Raw genomic sequence first — 19,900 nt, forward strand, 5'->3', positions numbered from 1 at the left:
ATCATAAATATATTCACTATTAATATATATTATTCATATTAAATAACTTACAAAAGTTCGTTCGACCCTTTCCTCCACTCACACATCTGGATCCGACTCATTTTCTTTCTTCTTCACTTGAGTCTTTTTGAAAACCTCCGGTCCAATGGGAGTGCGCCCCAAATTTTTTTCCTACAAATAAAAATTGAAATTTATAACGATATATATATGAATCAACTAATTATTTATTTAAAAGTTTGAATTAGAACTTACCATCTCTCTTGTAATTGTTCCAACTGTCTTTGCACCTTCGGTGTGCAACGAGCCACCCTTAAGACTGCCTCTTGCCTTTTTGGATTGTTCTGACATTGCCTTAAACTTATCTGTGTTCCAATACTGACGTAATTCATAAAAAACATGAGGCAACATCCAACCCGAACTTTGATCAGTATCCCGAACTTTTTTTAGCCAGCCAGACAGTTTCGCAGATGCCCTTCTCTCAAATGTGGTCGCAATGACCAAATTGTACCTCGACTCTCAAGTATAGTTAATCTAAAAAAAATTGAATAGCGTTAATTAGATCGATAGTAAGAAAAAGTAAAGTATACAAAAATTATTAAACTTAACCAAAAAATATATACCTTAAATTCATTAAACATCGCCTAGCTTATACTGTTTGGAATCTCGCTCCAAGAGTGATAAGCATGTGTATAAAGTCTGCTAACACAGTCTTTTAAAGCCTGGGCAGCATCTTTTGCAGGATGCCACGTGCAAAACACATAATAAATATGTTAGTTCATGAATAATATATTAAAGTATAAGAAATAAATAAAATAAACTAACAAATAGATAACAAAACAAACTTACGATGATCCATCTGACTCAATCATGACTCTACCAAATCTGTCCTTCAGGCTAGGAGCTAGAGCTGACATCTAATCATCTGGTGTAGCACTAGGTGCAACTGTAGATGAAGGTGATACACCAGGATGCACTAAATGTTGAGTCAAGGGAGGCTTATTGGCCATAGCATCCGACTTCTCGCTACTAGAATCTGCAATCCTCGTGACAAATAACTGAGGAGATGTACCTGTGGGAGATGGATTACCATCCGATATCCTACCTGCCGATAAGGGTCGTGGTCTACGAATAGCCTGTAAAGGTAGGTCCTCGTAGCGCCATAGAGGCAATGCCTGTGAAGTAGACGAAGCACTGACTGGTCGACGATAATTAGGATAATATGCCCGAGGATCCGCCGTACCAAACGAAGTAGCAAATAAATGAGTATCATGACTGATGCGCTCTGGTGCAAAAGAAATAGATACTGGAATATCCTCAGGATCTATGCGTCTCCTAGACTTCTTCTTTTTAGCCTTATTAGTCTGGCTAACTCCAAGATGCTCGCGATGTCTATCACCGTCACCGCCTGATGACATCTGAATGAAAATTTACATGTATAATATATAAAAACCATAAATTAAATAAAATTAGCAAAATAAATTAACTTACATATATACTAGTTTTCATTCTACTACTATTCCTCCTCGCTTGTTTCAATTCCATTATTTTCCCATTCCTCCTCCTCAGTTGTTTCATTTTCATTATCGTCCCATTCTTCGTCATCAAATGATTCATTTTCCTCATTCTCAGATATTTCTTCCTCAACATTCATTATCTCATCATCAGATACCTCTTCTAATATGTGTTGAGGATGTTGTAGTGTGGTTTCCAATTCAACATCAACTTGTTGAAGAACAATTACAACATCATTTTGAAACGCCACATCTAAGACATTGTCAATTTTAATTCTTCCCACAGGCTTAGTTTTTTATAACAACCCACCAATCAGCTTTGTCTCTACGCAATGGATATGGAGCGTAATACACTTGTTTAGCATTTTGTGCAACAATAAAAGGATCATAACTTTTGTATTTCCTAGTGTGCTTAACCTCAATTATATTATGTTGATGGTCCACCTTTGTTCCTTTATATGATGGGTCAAACCACTCACACCGAAACAATACAATCTTCTTCTTAGGCCAACCTGAATACCTCACTTCAATAATCTCATAAATGACACCATAATATTCAATAATTTGGCCAGTACCATCAGCATCACCTTGTATGTAGACACCGCTATTATTTGTTTTCCTGTTCCTAGAAACTTCTTTAGTTTGAAACTTAAAACCATTAACACAATACTTATTCATTATCAGTACTTGAGATTCAGGACCAAGTGTTACTTCTTTCACTAATTGCAAATGTTGGACACTTGAGTATTCATCGTAAACCAACGTGATTGTTATTTCAAGTAATATAATTTAGTATAACATTAATATATTCTTAAATACTTAGTGATTCAATGTAAGCTTGCACACTTACATAGTTTGTTAGCCATTTGGAAAATTATGTATAGATGGCTTCATTAACACATGTGTTTACCAACAAGCTGATCATTTAACATTCAAGTATTTCGTTAGTTAATGAACACTTATTAGTATGTAATTTGATAACATATTTTAACACTTACTTGAGATATGGTTGAATCTCTGGACAATTAAGAAAAATATGTGTCACAGCTGATTGCATTTCCATATTAGTGAAGCCACGCTTTCTACGCTTTTTAGATCCTCGATCATTTTGATTAAAAATTAATATCGGTGGAAATAAAGGATCAATATCGCCTTCATCATTGCGATTGGTCCTGTTTCTCCTACATGACACATCATCACAAAAGTAATAAGAATAAAAATCACTAGTTTCTCTCCCAATATGACCTTGAACGACTTATCCTTCGATCTTTCCCCTTTGCTTAATTGTTTGTTTAGAAATGCCAATTTTTCTGCATGTATATATGTATATATATGTTAATAAAAGACTTGATGAATATATATAACTTACTGAATATTTCAAATGGATACCTCTCAAATGGATACATCCATCTTGTTTGAACCGGACCTCGAGGCGGGCCTCTTGTACAAGGTGAATTGGAAGATGTTGCATCACATCAAAGAAACCACATGGAAATATCTTCTCCAACTTAGTAGTAATAACAAGAATATTTTCCTCCATCCTATCTAAACTACTCTCCAACAACTTTCAAGAACATAAATCTTTAAAAGAAAAGACTTATCTCTGTGATTGGTTTCCATATCCTTTCGAGTAGATGGCTAAAAGCGATAGGAATTTAAGTTTCAATGAACACATGAAAATCATGACTTTTCATACCTATCAATTTTCCTTCATTCATATCTTCCCGCTTTCCTAAATTCGAAGCACAGCCCTCCGGCATCCTCAAATTTTTAACCCACTCACAAATATCACGTTTCTCATCCAATGTGAATGAAAAGCTGGCTTTAGGCTTAACTATTTTACCATTTTGTAATTCCTGCAACCATTACTCTTTTCTCCTACAATATTCCTTTATGTCCATTCTAGCTTTTGGATTGTCTTTTGTCTTACCCTTAACATCCGTCACTGCGTTAAACAAATTGTCAAAATATTTTTTTCAATGTGCATCACATCAAGATTATGTCGTAGTAGATTGTCCTTCCAATACGGAAACTCCCAAAATATGCTTTGTTTGGTCCAATTATGTTCAACACCATATCCAGGAAGTCTAGAAGGTGAAGCTTCTGTAACTTTAGGTAATTGAGAAACTCTCCCTCAAATTTGATGCCCTGTGAGTAATGGAGGTGGGGGGTCACTTTCAATCTTATTTTTCCTAAATGCATTTTTCATCTTTCTAAACTCATGGTCCATTGGCAAAAACTGGCGATGACAATCAAACCATGTATTTTTTCTGCCATGCTTTAAAGTGAATGCCTTACTATTTTGCATGCAATACGGACATGATAGCTTTCCAGCTGTCATCCAACCAGACAATATCATGTATGCATGAAAATCATTAATAGTCCACACTAAAAAAGCACACATAGCAAAATTCTGCTTAGTTGATATATCATAAGTCAAAACGCCTTCAAACCACAATTGTTTGAGCTCATTTATCAATAGTTGTAGATAGACATCAATCAAACTTTTTGGATTACGGGGACCTGGAATAACAAAACTTAGAAAGATGTAGGGACTGGTCATGCACATTTCAGGAGGAAGATTATACGGAGTAAGAAATACCGGCCAGTATGAATAAGGCGAAGCAGCATTAGAGAATGGTGTGAAGTCATCTGAATGCAACCCCAATCTAACATTTCTTATTTCACTGGCAAAATCAGGATATACATTATCAAAATGCTTCCATGTTTCACCATCAGATGGATGAGACAAGACACCCGGCGACCTTCTATATTCACGATGCCATCTCATACGTGGGGCAGCCCTCATTGATGGATACAACCTCTTTAACCTAGGAATAAGAGGTGGATAATGCATCCCTTTAACTAGACCATCTTTCCAGTCGGAGTCCTCTTATAACGAGCACGTCCACAAAACTTACAATTTTCTAATTTACTATCAGTCTTGGAAAACAACATGCAGCCATTAACACAACAATGAATTCTATCATACGTCAATCCTAACTTGGAAACCAAACGCTTTGCCTGATAGAAGTTCTTAGGTATGTTAAACTCCAGATTAACTAGTTCACCCAAAAGATTAACCATTGAGTCAATAACGGTATTAGGAACATTCCAATCCGATTTAATATTCATTAATATAACCGCAACTGACAAGGAAGAATGCGGACTCCCTTCACATAGTGCACGACTAGACTCTTCTAATTGATCATAGAAGCGTCTAGCTTTTTTATTAGGAGCTTCATCAAAATATTGTTCGGGTTCCATCCCACCTTAAACCCTGAAAGCATCATTGATCATTTCATGAACCCTATCATGTTCAACCCTAATTTGGCCATGTGGTGCAAGCATATTATATTCATCCACATGCATTGAATTATAAAACATGCCATTCAATCCATCTCTTTCTCCATGATCAATCCATACAAAATATCTAGGCTTATCCATTATGGTACAAATGAACTATGACTGTATCTGGTTCAAAAAAATTTAAGCACCTACATGCACTACAAGGACACCTAACCAATCCATTATTTTTTTTAAATGTCAAGTGTCATTGTATGTTCAATAAAATCTCTAACACCGTCAATAAACTCATGTTCAAACCAACACCAGTTTCATAATGTATATTATACATCCACAAACGATGATCCATCTACAAAAATATAGTTATTCAATTATCTTATAAATTAAATTTAATAATAATTTTAATACATTAATTAATTGTTAAAATATATTTATAATAATTACTTAATAATTATATTTATTATAATTACTTATATATATATATATATATATATATATATATATATATATATATATATATATATATATATATATAATTAGTTCATAAATACTACATTTCAAGATCTACAAAGTGCAAACTTAATTAATTCATAAATTTTAATTAAGTTTAAGATTTCAAATAATTAATTATACTAATTCTAATTAAGTTCAAGTTATTATAAATTAAGCTCAAAGTTTTAATTAAGTTCAAATATATTAAGGTCAATAAGATTTTAAGTGGTTAATTCAAAGTTCAAATTAAGTTCAAAGTTCTAATTTATTAACTTCAAATTAAGTTCAAGTTCTAATTAAGTTTAATTATTAAGTTCTAATTAATTAAGTTCATCAAGAATTAGTTATATTCAAGTTCAAGTTCTAATTAAATTCAAGTTCATATAAAAGTTATTAGTTATATATAAACTTCAAGTTCTAAGTTCAATTAGTTCAAGTTCTAAATTCAAGTTAATTCATATCTAATTTCTAAACTTAAATTTGTATAAACTTCTAATCCATGAATTTCTTATATTCAAGCTCAAGTTAAAATTAAAGTTCTAAAATTAGTTAAATATAAACTTCAAATCCAAGAATTAGTTATATATATATTCAAGTTTTAATAAGTTCAGGTTTTCAATTCAAGTTCATATCTAATTTCTAAACTTAATTATATATTCAAGCTAATTAGTTCCAAGTTCAATTCAGGTTCACACTACTTAGTTATACATTCAAACATTCATCCTATATATTCATGATATTCAAACTTCATCAATACTAACTTCTAACTTCAAATTAATAATTTACTAACTAACAATCATCAAATTTACAAAAATCCCAATTCACAATCAAATTAAAGATTTTCAAGTTCAAACTAGTACTTAAATCAAAAAACCCTAATTCATTTGCAAACAAACACAATCAATCATTCAATAAAACACAAATTCAATAACTAATTAACAAAATCAAACAATATACCAAAAATTGAAAAAATTAAACACTAATTTTATGAAACCCTAACCTTCAATTAATGGAGAAAGAGACAATGGAGAGGGAGGGCAACATCAGCAGCAGCGGCAGGGACAGTAGCAGCAGCGGCATCGGCGGCGGCAGTAGAAGCGGCGGTGTCGGGGTCGGTGGCAATTTTAGAGAGAAGGAAGAGAAGAAAATGGGGAAAATCGCGTCTGGTATATGCAGATATTTTAAAGAAACCGACGGACAACGTCTCTTTGTCCGTCGCTTTTTTTTAAATGGTTGACCAATATTTTGACAAAAAAGTGACGGACTAAGAGACATTGTCCGTCGCTTTCTTCAAATATTTGACCATATATTTTGACCAAGAAGCGACAGACATACAGATGTCATCTGTTGCTTCTTTAAAAAATAATTAAACAATTAAAATTATTAAAAATCGACGGACGATGTGGCTTTTTTTAAATTTTTAAATAATTATTTTTAATAAAAAACAACGGACTGCGTCGCTACCTATATAAAATAATTAATTATTGATTATATATATATTTGGCGCAAAAATCCGCGAAAAAAGCGACGGACTAAGAGATGCCGTCCATCGCTTTTTGTAAAATAATTTTAAAAATATTTTTTTTAATTTAAAAGCGACGGACAGTGTGTCAATTGGCGTCGCTTTTTGGAGCGACACCATCCATCTTTTTTGGCAGCTTTTTAGTAGTGAGAGGTTGAGAACAACACAAAGTCATCAGAAATCCTATACAAATGTTAGGAGAAGAGACATAGAGTTTGAAGTAGATGACTGAGTATATTAGAAGGTTTCACTCATGAAGGGAGTTATGAGATTTGGTAAGAAGGGGAAACTTAGTCCCCGGTATATTGGTCCTTACAGAAAATCTAAGAGGATCGATAACGTGGCTTATGAGTTGGAGCTACCGCAAGAGTTAGCAGCGGTCCATCTAGTATTTCACATTTCTATGTTGAAGAAGTGTATGGACGATCAATCACTTATCATACCTACTGAAGATATTGATTTTAAGGATAGTTTATCTTATGAGGAGATTCCCGTTCAGATTCTAGATCGTCAGGTTCGCAAGTTGAGAACCAAGGAGGTAGCATCAGTCAAGGTTCTGTGGAAGAATCAGTTTATTGAGAAAGCTACATGGGAAGATGAGGAGGATATGAAGAAGATATATCCACATCTCTTTGAGTGTGGAGAAATTCCAAATTAAGGTACTAATCATCTTCTTGGCATTTATTTTAAGTTGAAATGTTGTGTAATATATTGCTTATTGGGTGTTTGAGTTGAATGTTAGATGTTACACCCTTAGTCTACTTAGAGTAATCTCATTGGAGGACGAATTTTCCCAAGGGGGAGATATTGTAACACCTCGGTATTTGAAATAACTAGAATTAGAAAGAACTATTTTGGAAAGAGTAAAAATTGGAATTTTTGGCAAGTTATGCTAAGTATGAGTTTAGGGTCAACTTCAAATGACCATAACTTTCAGTAAGGGATGAGTTAGGTGGCCCATAAGATATCAAATGAAAGGTCTTAGAATCCTCTTTCCAACGCCACTGAGTTTGCTGAGTTTTGACCTCGTATGAGGGAGATATACCCATTTGAAGTCAGGTTGTCCAGTTAAGGAAACTTACCCAAAAATATGAGGGGTATTTTGGTCTTTTCCTTACCCCATTAGATTTAAGCATTTTTAGTAAATAATTAGGGATCTAAACTGGTTTGGTTCAGTTTTCACAATCCTAATTTACGCTAGGGTTTTAGAAAAGAGTTGAAGAATAGAAAAAAGGAGAAAAGTCAAGCATTCGTCGAGTTCTTGAGATTTTTGGTTGTGAATTTCGCCATGGGTTTGATCCCTAAGAGGTATGTGAGTTTCTCATAGTGTTGGGTTTGTTCACCCACAAGCCAATCATATTATTTTCAGCGAAGTTTCGTTCTTGAAGTTGAAGAATGAGTTCTTGATTGTTTCTTGAAAGTATTGTTTTCGTTCTTGAATTAGGATGGATTGGATGAGTTCTTAAGATAAAAGTTAGTGAATTGAGGGTGGTATGGAGTAGATTATCGTGTACATAAGTTGAGTAATCGAATCTACGTGATCTAGAAAGAAACCATTTGATTCTAGGCGAATTAGGGTAAAAAAGAGAGTAAGAAAATATCGGGGAGAAAATAAAGTACCTGGTCCACATCGCGGACCTGTTCCTCAGAAGTGAAACTTTCCTCTCCATGTCGCGGAGAGAACACGGACTCCATTGTTTCAAAAAAATTTCGCGACCAAATATTGCAAATCATCTCCGAGTCGTGGACTTGCTCCCAGAGAGTGTTTTTCAATTGTTTTTCATGATTAACTATTTGAAACTCATTTAATCATCACGCCATCCTTTCTATCATAAATCTTAACCTTGAATTCATAATTCTAATTCAAGGTAGAGTTAAGAGTTAAGTTTAGAGAGTTCTTCGAGTCTTTTCAAAAAGTCTTTCACAATTATTTTAAACTTATTTTAAGACTTAAGCATTGAGTTTGAGGAAGAGTAAAGCTGAGTTCATGTTCTATAAAATGATATATGGGAACTAAGTATTCCCAAGAGTAAATTTTTTCACATTTAAGATGAGGGGAAACACCGATTTCCAAAAGAGTTTTCATGAGTAGTTTTAGTACCATCACTTTTAAGAGAAATATTTTTTGAGTAATAATTTCAAACCACAGAGAGAGTTATGTTTATAAACATATGAGCTAGTTACATTTTAGGAGTAGTATTGAGCACCGATATGGGACGAGTTCAGATAATTCAAAGTCTCCATAAACCATGTAACCAACGTGGGTAGAAAGGGTCATACTTTTTAGATGATTCCTTAATTATTTTTAGCATAGACTAGTGGATCCACTTAGTAGTAGGTTCTATACCCCGACAAAGTATAGGACAGATCTGGCAGCGTGGGTTAGACTTTGTATCATCACATATATAGCTCATAGTGATGGTTATCGGTTAGAGAATCTCCCACAGAGTTACTAGTATTTTTTATATACAAAACTGAGTTATTATTGTATTTTTCAATACATTGAGTTGCTATCTATTGTTTTAAAAGATTTTCTTTTTATTGAATCTTTATCACTGCTTTATATTGAAATGAGTTGAGTTGAGTTGAAACGAGGTTAGTGTTTCTCTAGTTCTATTTCAAGCTTATGTATTGTTTTATAATTCCCCTCGCATGCTCGTACATTCAATGTATTGATGCCATTTGGCTTGCATCATTTTATGAAGTAGATACAAGTAATCATGATCCGCATCCAGCGCTTCGTTGATCCGGTCGAGTTCCAAAGTTATTTGGTGAGCCTCCTTTCTTCTGGAGGATCCCTTTATTATGTTTTATCATTTCAGTTTTGTTAGGATAATCAGGGATCTTGTCCCATCATCCCTCATAGTATTAGACGGTTCATAGATAGATAGATAGACACTAGTTCATGAGTCTTTTCATTTTCATTCGTTTATGTTGAGACTTGAGTTGCCACTTTGTCTAGTTGAATGTTTATTTCTAAAATATTCTAAGTTATCAATTGAGCTATAGTTTACTTTTTTAAATGCTTTTATTATGAGTAAGTCTTTCGCTAAGAATTAAGTCAGGCCAAGAGTTCGCTTGAGGTCAGCAATGGTTCTTGAGTGCCGGCCACGTCCAATGTGTAGGCTCGGGGGGTGACACAAAGGAAAGAAAGAGTAGTAATTATGTTTTTACTTCTATCTTGTATCTCTTTATTTCATATAGAATGGAAGGTTTTATAAGCCTTCAAACTTGGAGTAGTATACTTGCTACAATAATCTACTTGGCCTCCAAGATGCGTGGCCACATTCACATGTACATCCAATTCTTTATTATACAACACTACCCCTTAGAAGTTCATGTAAAAGAAAAATTATAGTAAAAGAACAAATATGTATGGTTATAATTAAGACGCATTATTTGTTGCCTCATTACAAACTACTTGAAGGAAGATAGGTAGGGCTACTTGTAAGCTGCTTATAAGAACCTGCTTGTGTAAGCCACTTATAGGAACTTGCTTTAGGAGCTACTTATAAGTTGTATTCTTGATTTCAAGCTTATTCAGGAAACTGTGTAATCAACATCACAATATGATGTATTTACTATTCATTGGATTTCTTCCATAGATAATGTACCTCGTTAAAACCTTACTAGGAAAAATCCAATGGAAAAAATTCTAGTGAAGGAAAAAGAGTACACATATCTTGTAAGTTGTAATACACATAGGTAGCTGCCTCATTAAAAACCTTACCAAGAAAATTCAGTGGGACAAAACTTCGGCTAAGGATAAAAGAGTGTAGAGCGTATTATACTCCCCTGATTGAAACATCACTTAACAACTCGAAGATGATGCATTCCAATCTTATACCTCGACTTCTCAAAAGTTGAAGTTGATAATGCCTTGGTGAATACGAAGTGTTGAACATCGGCTACATCCTTCTTTTAAAGATCATGAATAAGAAGAAAAACTGGAATATATTTTGTTCAGTATTCTTTGATGTGTCCTCCTTTTTGTTGACCTAGACATGCATCAATGTCTTCATATAATGTTGTTGGAATATATCTTTTCAAAGAAAGATCACATATTTTCTGGATATCTTTATTGATCTCAACCAAATATATTTTTGACAATCACTCAATTCGAGATCTTCTTGATGTAGACAAGTTGCTCGTTCGATTTATTAGCAGCAACAATCGATCACTGACGAACAATTTCAATAAAATTGATTGTCTTGTGGAATGACTTGATATGACAGTATTTCCAAATGAAAATATACTTTCGTGAGATCAAACTTCATAATTTCCTGCAATTTCATGATCAATAAACCTTGACACAATTGATCAAAATAAATAATTTATATCGATATTTGATCACTCTAATATCTCCACTGAAAAGAGTTATGCTATATTTCACATGCTTACTAATAAAATTATTTATCACGAATAATAATAGAAGGATACATAAGTGCACCAACTACACTATGAGATGGTACTTTCTAACCACTTTAATGAGATCGAAATTGATCTTTATGTTATACAATCTTAGAACCATTGGGGTACTATTCAATGGAATCACTTTATAACCTTTTAAATCCTTCAGAGATTTTCATATAATATTTACTGTCTAGCTATGCTAATCATTCATCATGCATATTCAAGTTTTTCATATATTGTCACTGAAAGAAACCTTATTGCATCCACCTTGGGAGTATACATCTCCATACAATAATGTGAGGACTTTTGCGAAAAGCTTTATTTTTCAATGCACAAGCCGTACTTTATATTTTACGATTTTACTTATCGCACAATAATTCATTTGTACCCCACTGACATTATATCTTAGTATATGGACAAAGTAAGTCAAAAAAATCACTTTTCCAAGTGAATAAAAATATACTTGAATTGTATTTTATTTGGCCAATCATTTATCTGTAAACTCTTGACAGATTTAATATCAAGATCATCATTACCATTTATAATTTTGAGCGCTACATTATATTCATGATATCGTTGACAGCTATTTGATATCGATTCTAATGTGACATAACTTGTCGAGTTCTCTTTACTTTTTCATTATTTTCAGGTAGCTGAACTTTTGCCAAGGTTTTTATAAAGTGTTATGTCATGGTGCTCTTTCTAAAACACTTGCCTCATTATTATTACCATCTTGATCAATTGCTCATTTTCTTCTTCAAGCAGTTTTATCTTACGAATCGATTAATCTATCACGCTTTAGGTGTGCCATAAATTATGTCCTTCTAGGACTTTTCATTGGAGCATTCATAACTGGATTATAAAATAGGATCAGCAAATGTGTCTGACAATTGACTTAAATTATCTCTTAAATGAGGATCATACCAATATAATTCATTATGTATAACTTATTTTTCAGTTGTTTATCACCCAACATTATTTGGGGATTCATCTTTGTGCATTGTGTAATGGTGGAACAATGGAATAATATACCGCACATTTAAATTTCTATATGAGAATTATTTTGGTTCCTGATCCTGAACCAATTGTGATAGGGGAACCTTGTTGACTTGATATGTATAAGTGTTGCTATACTCTAAATAACACATCTCATAACAAATTTCTTTTGAAAGTTTTGTTCTCATACCAATGGTTTAGCTATAATTGGAGGCATATAGTTTATGCTTAAATCACTTGGATATAACCAACATTATCAATATAATTTTATAATATGAAATGTGCTCTTGATATAACAATTCGAGCAAACAACCTTTGCAAAAATCAGATTGCAAGTTGATAATAAAGCACATGTGACCATAACATAGATTCATCTATATAATAGTAAATGGTCCACATGACAGGTGAACGAGCCCATATCCACCTTTTTATATATTTCAAAATTTCGGGAGATACAATCTCAACCTTAGCTGGTACAATGATAATTTTATCATGAGAACAAACGACGCAAGAGAATTCTTGAACAATTTATTATTTCTTCAATATACATAGCCACATGAATTCTCATTTATTTTCGTATCGTATTTGAATCGGGATGGTCATCAATCGGTCATGCCAACTGGTATTTATTTCAATAAACTTCTATTTATTTTGCATGTGATTTCATCATCATGTCCATATTCAGTTACCACAAACAATATGAAAAATGGGTAATATTTCACATAAATATTTATAACCCACTTTGATTATATGAAGATCTTAAATCTTTTCATATTTTATAGTCTTAATATAATTTTTTTTTACTATTTCTTTGAAACTTAAAAAGTTTCTTTCGAGACTTACTACAATTTCAATATCATGAGAAATTTTATTTCTTTGGGTAGTAGCACAATAGCTCACGAAGCTCACAATTAACATTGAATACTATCACAGATTTCATAACATTGTTTGTGTGGTGAACATCTCTTTCAAGGAGAAATTTATATCATTATTGTCATGGTCAAAATCATTACAAGTAAAACTTGTTTCTTGATTTACTTTTGTCATTAATATCTTCTCCCTTTTGTTTAATACATGGAAAAATATGTTTGACGTACAAAGATACATAATCAATAACAAATTTTTGTGGTCAAGAATTATTTATTCTTTTGCCATTTTGATAGTTCATAATAAAACGTACCACAATATTTGTGATGTACTAAAAATACTTGACCAATGACCATTTATACCAACATAAAATTTCTTTATTTCTCTCTAACCTTCCATAGGGGTGAGTGTGATATTTATTAAATCATACATGAGTATGTCCTTATTTATAATTTTCATCATCTCTTGACACGTTCATTTCCAAAAATGGTCCACTTTTCATGATGCTTATCACAAGTCACATTCTCTTCATGAAATTGACCATAATCATATATACATGTGCTTCATAATTATTCCTTTCATTAGAAGTTCATTGTCATGCTTTGAAATTTATCATATTCATATGACATACCCCGACATCACTTTTGGAAGTCAAATGCATCACCACTTTTTCATCCTTTTCTTTGATGGAGGATTTATAAGCTTATCAAATTATTCGGTCTCATAACAAACATATTGTTTCTAATGACCTTTCATACCATTTTGATGACAAAAAATACCTTCATATTTTGAAGGACTATTTGGAAAAATTACAGTGTTCTTCATTTTTATGACAGTGATGACTATTATTATTTTGTCTTTTGTCACACCCACATTCATTATACAATCTCAATAGTCATCTTTTAGACTTATCATGTACTGCTACCACATTTATTTTTGAGAATGGAGTAAAATCATGTGTTTCATAATTTTCATCAAGAGCACATTAGTTTGCTCAGTCATCATTATGTTATCACTATGGTGCATTAGGACTTAAATCCAACATCTTACCCTCTTGATTTGATGAAACTTGAATTCATCAATTTACCCTTAACCAATGAGGTAATAAGCCAAGGTGTTACATGACTCACTTATAAGCCTTTAAAATAATATTGTGTTCACTTATAGAAACAAAATAAATTTGCTTCTTCGTACTTCAATTCTCTTCTGAAACAAAATTGTTAGAATTACACAAATCAAAGTCTAAAATTGTTGGGGTAAAACAAATTAATGTATTCAATCTTTATATAACCCATGTGAGACAATGAGTCATTCATATAGAAAACATTCAATGTAAAAATCGAAACAAGTGGCTTAAAATGATTTCTTCATATTCTAGTGGAAATAATACGAAGACAAATTCTTTTCAAGTTATAGTTTTCCCCTTTTCTTTTTCACAGTCGTACAACTCCTTTACAAAGAGGGAGTGGAGTTGTTTTAATAAAAGAAAATTGTATGAAATAGCAAACTATTAATTCAAATTAAATATTATAGTCATAGTTTATTTTATTTGTAATTCGCAACAAACATCTCTTTTTTTTCCATGTGGTTCGATATACAATTAGCCATTTTCGATATACAATTACCCATTCGGTATACAAATGTATAAAATACATTTGTGTCTGTGTATAGCGGGAGAAAAGTGTATATATAAATACAAATATATATATTTTCGTCATATACACTTATAATTATACAAATACAAATCTTATTATACAAATTACAATGTATAAATGAATTTATACAAACTGAACAATTTGTATAAAATTGGATGTATCTAGCGAATTATACAAATCAAAAGCTCCTTAGCAAACATAAAATTTGTTATGGAGCGCAATTATGCAAACTATAACTATAACATACAAATATGATTTTTATGTTTGCTATATGTGAAAGTTGCTCTTTTAATAATTGCAACTTTCCTTCAATGACCCACATAACCTTTATAAGGAAAAAATGATATGAGATTTTTAAAAATGGAGAATATGCAATCAGATCTCAATAAGACATAAGAATTGAACAATAATACCATTCTTTTTTGTAAATTAAGAAGTATTTCCACCAATTTATATGAATCTTATGTGAGACATCTATTAATTGTCGGCAATATAAATATATTGATGATAAAAATTAAATCCTTTAGAAAGGTTCGGTCCCAGTTGGTCTCGTCTATGGATTTTCTTTCCCTATCCTATTGTCGAGACGAATGTAACATATTTCATTTAATTTAGCCCTTTCATGCTTACTATAACTAGTTCTTTCGGTTTTCTATTAGCGGCTTTAACTATAACCTCAGCTCTATTTATTGGTCTGAGCAAGATACGACTTATTTAAACTGAATATTAAAAATGAACAATTCAAAAAAAGAAATCTTTGTGGTTTTAAAGAAAGTAACTTCATAGCGAAAATCAAATTCAAACTTGACTTACCTTGACTCTCATCTTACAAAATGTGTTTGTATAAATATCTAAAAGCCACAATAAATTATTCATGGTGGCACATTGCAATATTAAGATCTTCAAGAATCATACTCTATTATCACAAGAACAAGAAACAACACAACAACTTGATTAAATTCTTAAAATCCATATTATATATTATTGACCTTTTCAACTTCAAGAATCATGTTAAAGAACTTACTAGCAATGGTTCAATTAGTCCAATAATTTCATCTCACCTTCAGAAAATAGCCAATTAGAAGTAACTATAGATTTATCCAAAAAAAAATCAAGAACAAATGAATTTTAGTGAAGAATATAAGAGAATGTAATCAATATGAGATTATATCAAACATATTACTTTTAATCACCCAGATCAATAAATTTATAAACTATTCAATGATGATATTTTTTTTTCTTATTGAAGAAATTAATAAAAAAAATCTTTGGGGTAAGAGAACAAATGTGGTTAGGACTTCGTACTGATGACATGTTATAAATAAAAGAAAAATATTAAACCAAAATAACAAAGAAAAGAAAGAAAGAGTAGTAATTATGTTTTTGCGTCTATCTTGTATCTCTTTATTTCATATAGAATGGAAGGTTTTATAATCATTCAAACTTGGAGTAGTATACTTGATACAGTAATCTACTTGGCCTCCAAGATGAGTGGACCCCATTCACATGTACATCCAATTCTTTATTTTACAACATAGACTATATTCTTATTAATTGTAGACAATCGTTTAATCGGCTAGACTTATTCTGTAGAGAGTAAAAATTATAGAAGATAGAATTATATATAAGCAAAGAGAAGTGAGTTCACATCTCACATCTCAACTTCAATTCCGATCAATAATCTGTGCTGTAAATACCAACTTCCACATGGATATGCAAAACATGAGCTAGTCAACCTTCCAAATAGAAGCCAACTAATTAATAAGAACAAATACTGTCACATGTAGCAGTATACTTTGAGCAAATTTAAATTCACTATTACAAAGTTTTCAAGTTAAGCCAAGGAAGACGGAGTGGGCAGATTATTTGCGGCATAATGTAAAAACTGACATTGCAGCTTCAGAAACAAAATCTTGTACGGATTTCATGTCACTCAGATCACCCTTATAAAGACGGAGAGCCCTTACAACTGGTCAATTTTCATAAGGATTGATATTTCAAGGATAGTAACCAGTGAATGTAAACCCTCTTCCTATTATCTCACCAGCACAATACCATGCAAAACACTCCAAACCAAACAACGCTGCAATTCCAGCATCTTCAACCTTCAACTCCTTTCTATTCTTCCACATTTGCTTCACAGAATCAAGCTCCTTCCAAAATGCCTCGTAACGGCCAGGAGTGCTGTCACACACAAAAAGAACTTTAAGAAACGATCATGCACAATGTTTCCAGTTGGTTATTGTAAACATTTGTGTCATTTAAATATGCACACTACTTTGCTCATATGCTGCTTGCTATTTGAGGATTCAAACAGAAATATTAGATATAGCACATTATGCAGCAAGCATGTAAATTCAATCATATCTACTAAAAGAAAACATTCAAAATCTCGTACAGTGGTTGGATTTGAAGCGTAAAGCCGAATATAACACCATATAACTTTGCTCTGTCTATTTGATCGTATGGTAAGGCACAAATAACAGGGATTTGCATTGCACGTGAGTTAACATGTCAGATAGAGCAAGATTCAAATACATACTATGGAAGGAAAACAATCCACCTAGTTGTTTCACATTAAGAGAATTAATAACAGCACCAGCTTTATCTTTCCACTATTCTTGTATAAAAAATTACACTGCCACTATAATGAACAAAACATTTTTTGATGACAATATAATGAACAGAACTTTTGCACTTCGATATCTCAACTAATGACAAACAATCCTAGATGAACTGACAAGTTCAGGACTATACCTATTAAATTTTTGAGCAAAGACTCTGTATTTCTGTATAGCACACAGCAGCAACTGCAGCACAATCCAAGCTAGTTAGGTTGGCTATATGGATCCACTACCCATGTCCCTTCACTTAGACATTTATGTAGCATACAAAAACAAATTTATAAGCAGTAGTGATTTGGAAGACACCAAAAATTGCATTGTGCGCACCTAATTCATGTGAGGAAGGGTCAAAGCTAAAATCCCCATTAGACTAGAAACCAAATCACTGGTACTGGTTTTCATGTGAAAATTAAACCAACAAATCCAAGTACCTTCATCCCAGCTAATTACAAAAACATGGCACAAAATTAAGTGGGAGAGAATATAACCTTGCAAGGCGAGTGTAGAGTAACTGCTTGGACAACTCGTTGCACTTTTCAACAGTGGGTGGCTCCACAATGTACTGCTTGTTCTGCTCTAGCAACTGTTTGTAGTAGGCAGTACCATGCTTGGCAACAAATTTTGAAGCTTGGCATGCCTGAGATTGCAGTTGTTGAATCTTTGACGCCATCAATTCCCCAAAATTCCTAGATACAGAAATAGAGGACGTCAAAATTAAACATCTAAAAAATATGACCAGTAAATTGGAGAAGAAATATACTATTCATTTTTTTCTGCCAAATTCGAGAGCAACAACAAAAAATTATACAACATTTCCTAAGCTTAACATTTTTTAGGTTGAAAAGGTAAAGTAAATTTTCATCAGCAAAAGTCAACACTAAAGTATAAGGATATGTTTGACTTCCTAACAGAACTATGGATTCCTTCAAAGCATCTCTTGTTTCTTTCTTTCCACATATGCTCCACCAAATGCATGCTGGGACTGTCAGAATAATCTTTAGCAGATCATTGTTCCTTCTTCTCACTGACAAAAAATTGAGCAGCTCCTCCGTTGTTCTTGGCATTGTCCAGAGCAGGTATTATGTTGAAAATTAATCCCCCATAATTGTGTTGTGACAGTGCATCGCAGGAAGAGAAGGTTAGCTGTTTCTTCATCATTTTCACAGAGACAACATCTATTGCCTGAGATAGAACAGGCAGAGCTAAAACCTATTTTCTTCAATCTATCTCGTGTCAGGCAAGCAATGTGAGCTAGAATCCATACAAAAGCGGCAACTCTGGTAGGGCTAAACATTTCCAAATATGCTTAAATGGCCATGGGTGGGGATTTAGGCCCTTCTTCCTCCAAAAGTGACTCATAAGTCATACCAAGATTTGACTGTGAACTTCCCCTTCTTATCCTTTTTCCAAATCAGTTCATCCCTTTTTTCTTAAGGTGCGTTGCATGTCTCTTAAGACTCTAATAAACCCAAAATCCCTGTGATGAAATCTTTGTTCAAGACAGTACTACTTCTACATTGGGCTAGAAACTAATCTCCCTCTAGTTATGCTGTATAAAATAGGGAACTCATATTTGTGTGGAGTGTGACCAAAACCCCAAAATAAATTTTCTTCTTTCGATACTGTCCAACACCAATCAACCAGAAACCCATAAATAAATAAACTACTCGATCTACCAATTACCATTTTCATTAAGCTACAAAACATAATCATTTCTATTCAAATGTACAACAAAGAAGAATCAACAAGCAATTTCCCTCAAACACCCAAAAGTAAAATCAAACGGCTGCTTCGACAGTTACTGTTCCATTCCACAGATCAGACTAGACAGAGACGAACCAAGATCACAAATCAGAGAAAGAACCATCATCCATTGCTGAGTCAAACGATGCAACCATCAGAAACAAAAACCCTCATCACACACCACCAAATCATAACAAGCAAATCCCCCTAAAAAAGTTAAATCTCGTTGACGCATACTTACCAGTACACGATATGCTTATCAACAAATATTATGGAACGAGATCGGGGGAGAAATAAGATTGCCGACTAAATACCTGATAGTAAAAATGTATGGAACTAATGAGATCGAATCAGAATATAAAAGAATAGAGAATGAGCTGAAAATTGCACGCACCTTCAGGTCTGCCTACGGATTGATGTGCAAGGAAAGATGACAGGCGAGGTTTTGTTTCTCTCGCCGATCGCTGCGCCACTTGGGTTTTTGAGGAGAGACTTCTGCTAAATCCCGAAACTTTTGCATATGTCACAATGACCTTTCAGCTACACTTAACATTTATATTGTTTTGCACCACAAATATTACCAAATAATCATTACAGCTACCCTGGGTTTTGCTTTACTTCTCTTTCCCCCTTCTCTCTCTCTTTTTGCCTTTTCTTAAGCTAGAAGGAGCAAAATTGACCCCACAACTATTTGAATATCTATATCTATATCTATATTACCTTAAAAGCATGAACTCCTAACTTGAATGTTAAATTACTATAATATCCCTA

At 32.9% G+C, this 19,900-nt stretch overlaps 2 protein-coding genes across 2 annotated transcripts in view; one reads left to right on the plus strand and one right to left on the minus strand.

The window, feature by feature from the left end:
* LOC125822765 (uncharacterized) overlaps positions 1-19,900 on the plus strand; it is a 409,485-nt gene that overhangs the window by 16,842 nt on the left and 372,743 nt on the right. The gene's annotated exons all lie outside the window — the stretch shown is intronic.
* Positions 16,547-19,698, minus strand: LOC125822824 (uncharacterized). The gene is made up of 3 exons (XM_049502286.1): positions 19,524-19,698; positions 17,875-18,072; positions 16,547-16,946 (listed from the first exon to the last, which is right to left on the minus strand). Exons 2-3 carry the CDS (start codon positions 18,054-18,056, stop codon positions 16,760-16,762), a joined length of 369 nt encoding a protein of 122 aa, XP_049358243.1. The 5' UTR covers positions 18,057-18,072; positions 19,524-19,698; the 3' UTR covers positions 16,547-16,759.

Source organism: Solanum verrucosum, unplaced genomic scaffold (assembly GCF_900185275.1).
Source record: "Solanum verrucosum unplaced genomic scaffold, falcon-dt-bn FXZP01000104.1, whole genome shotgun sequence".
Lineage (NCBI taxonomy): Eukaryota > Viridiplantae > Streptophyta > Magnoliopsida > Solanales > Solanaceae > Solanum > Solanum verrucosum.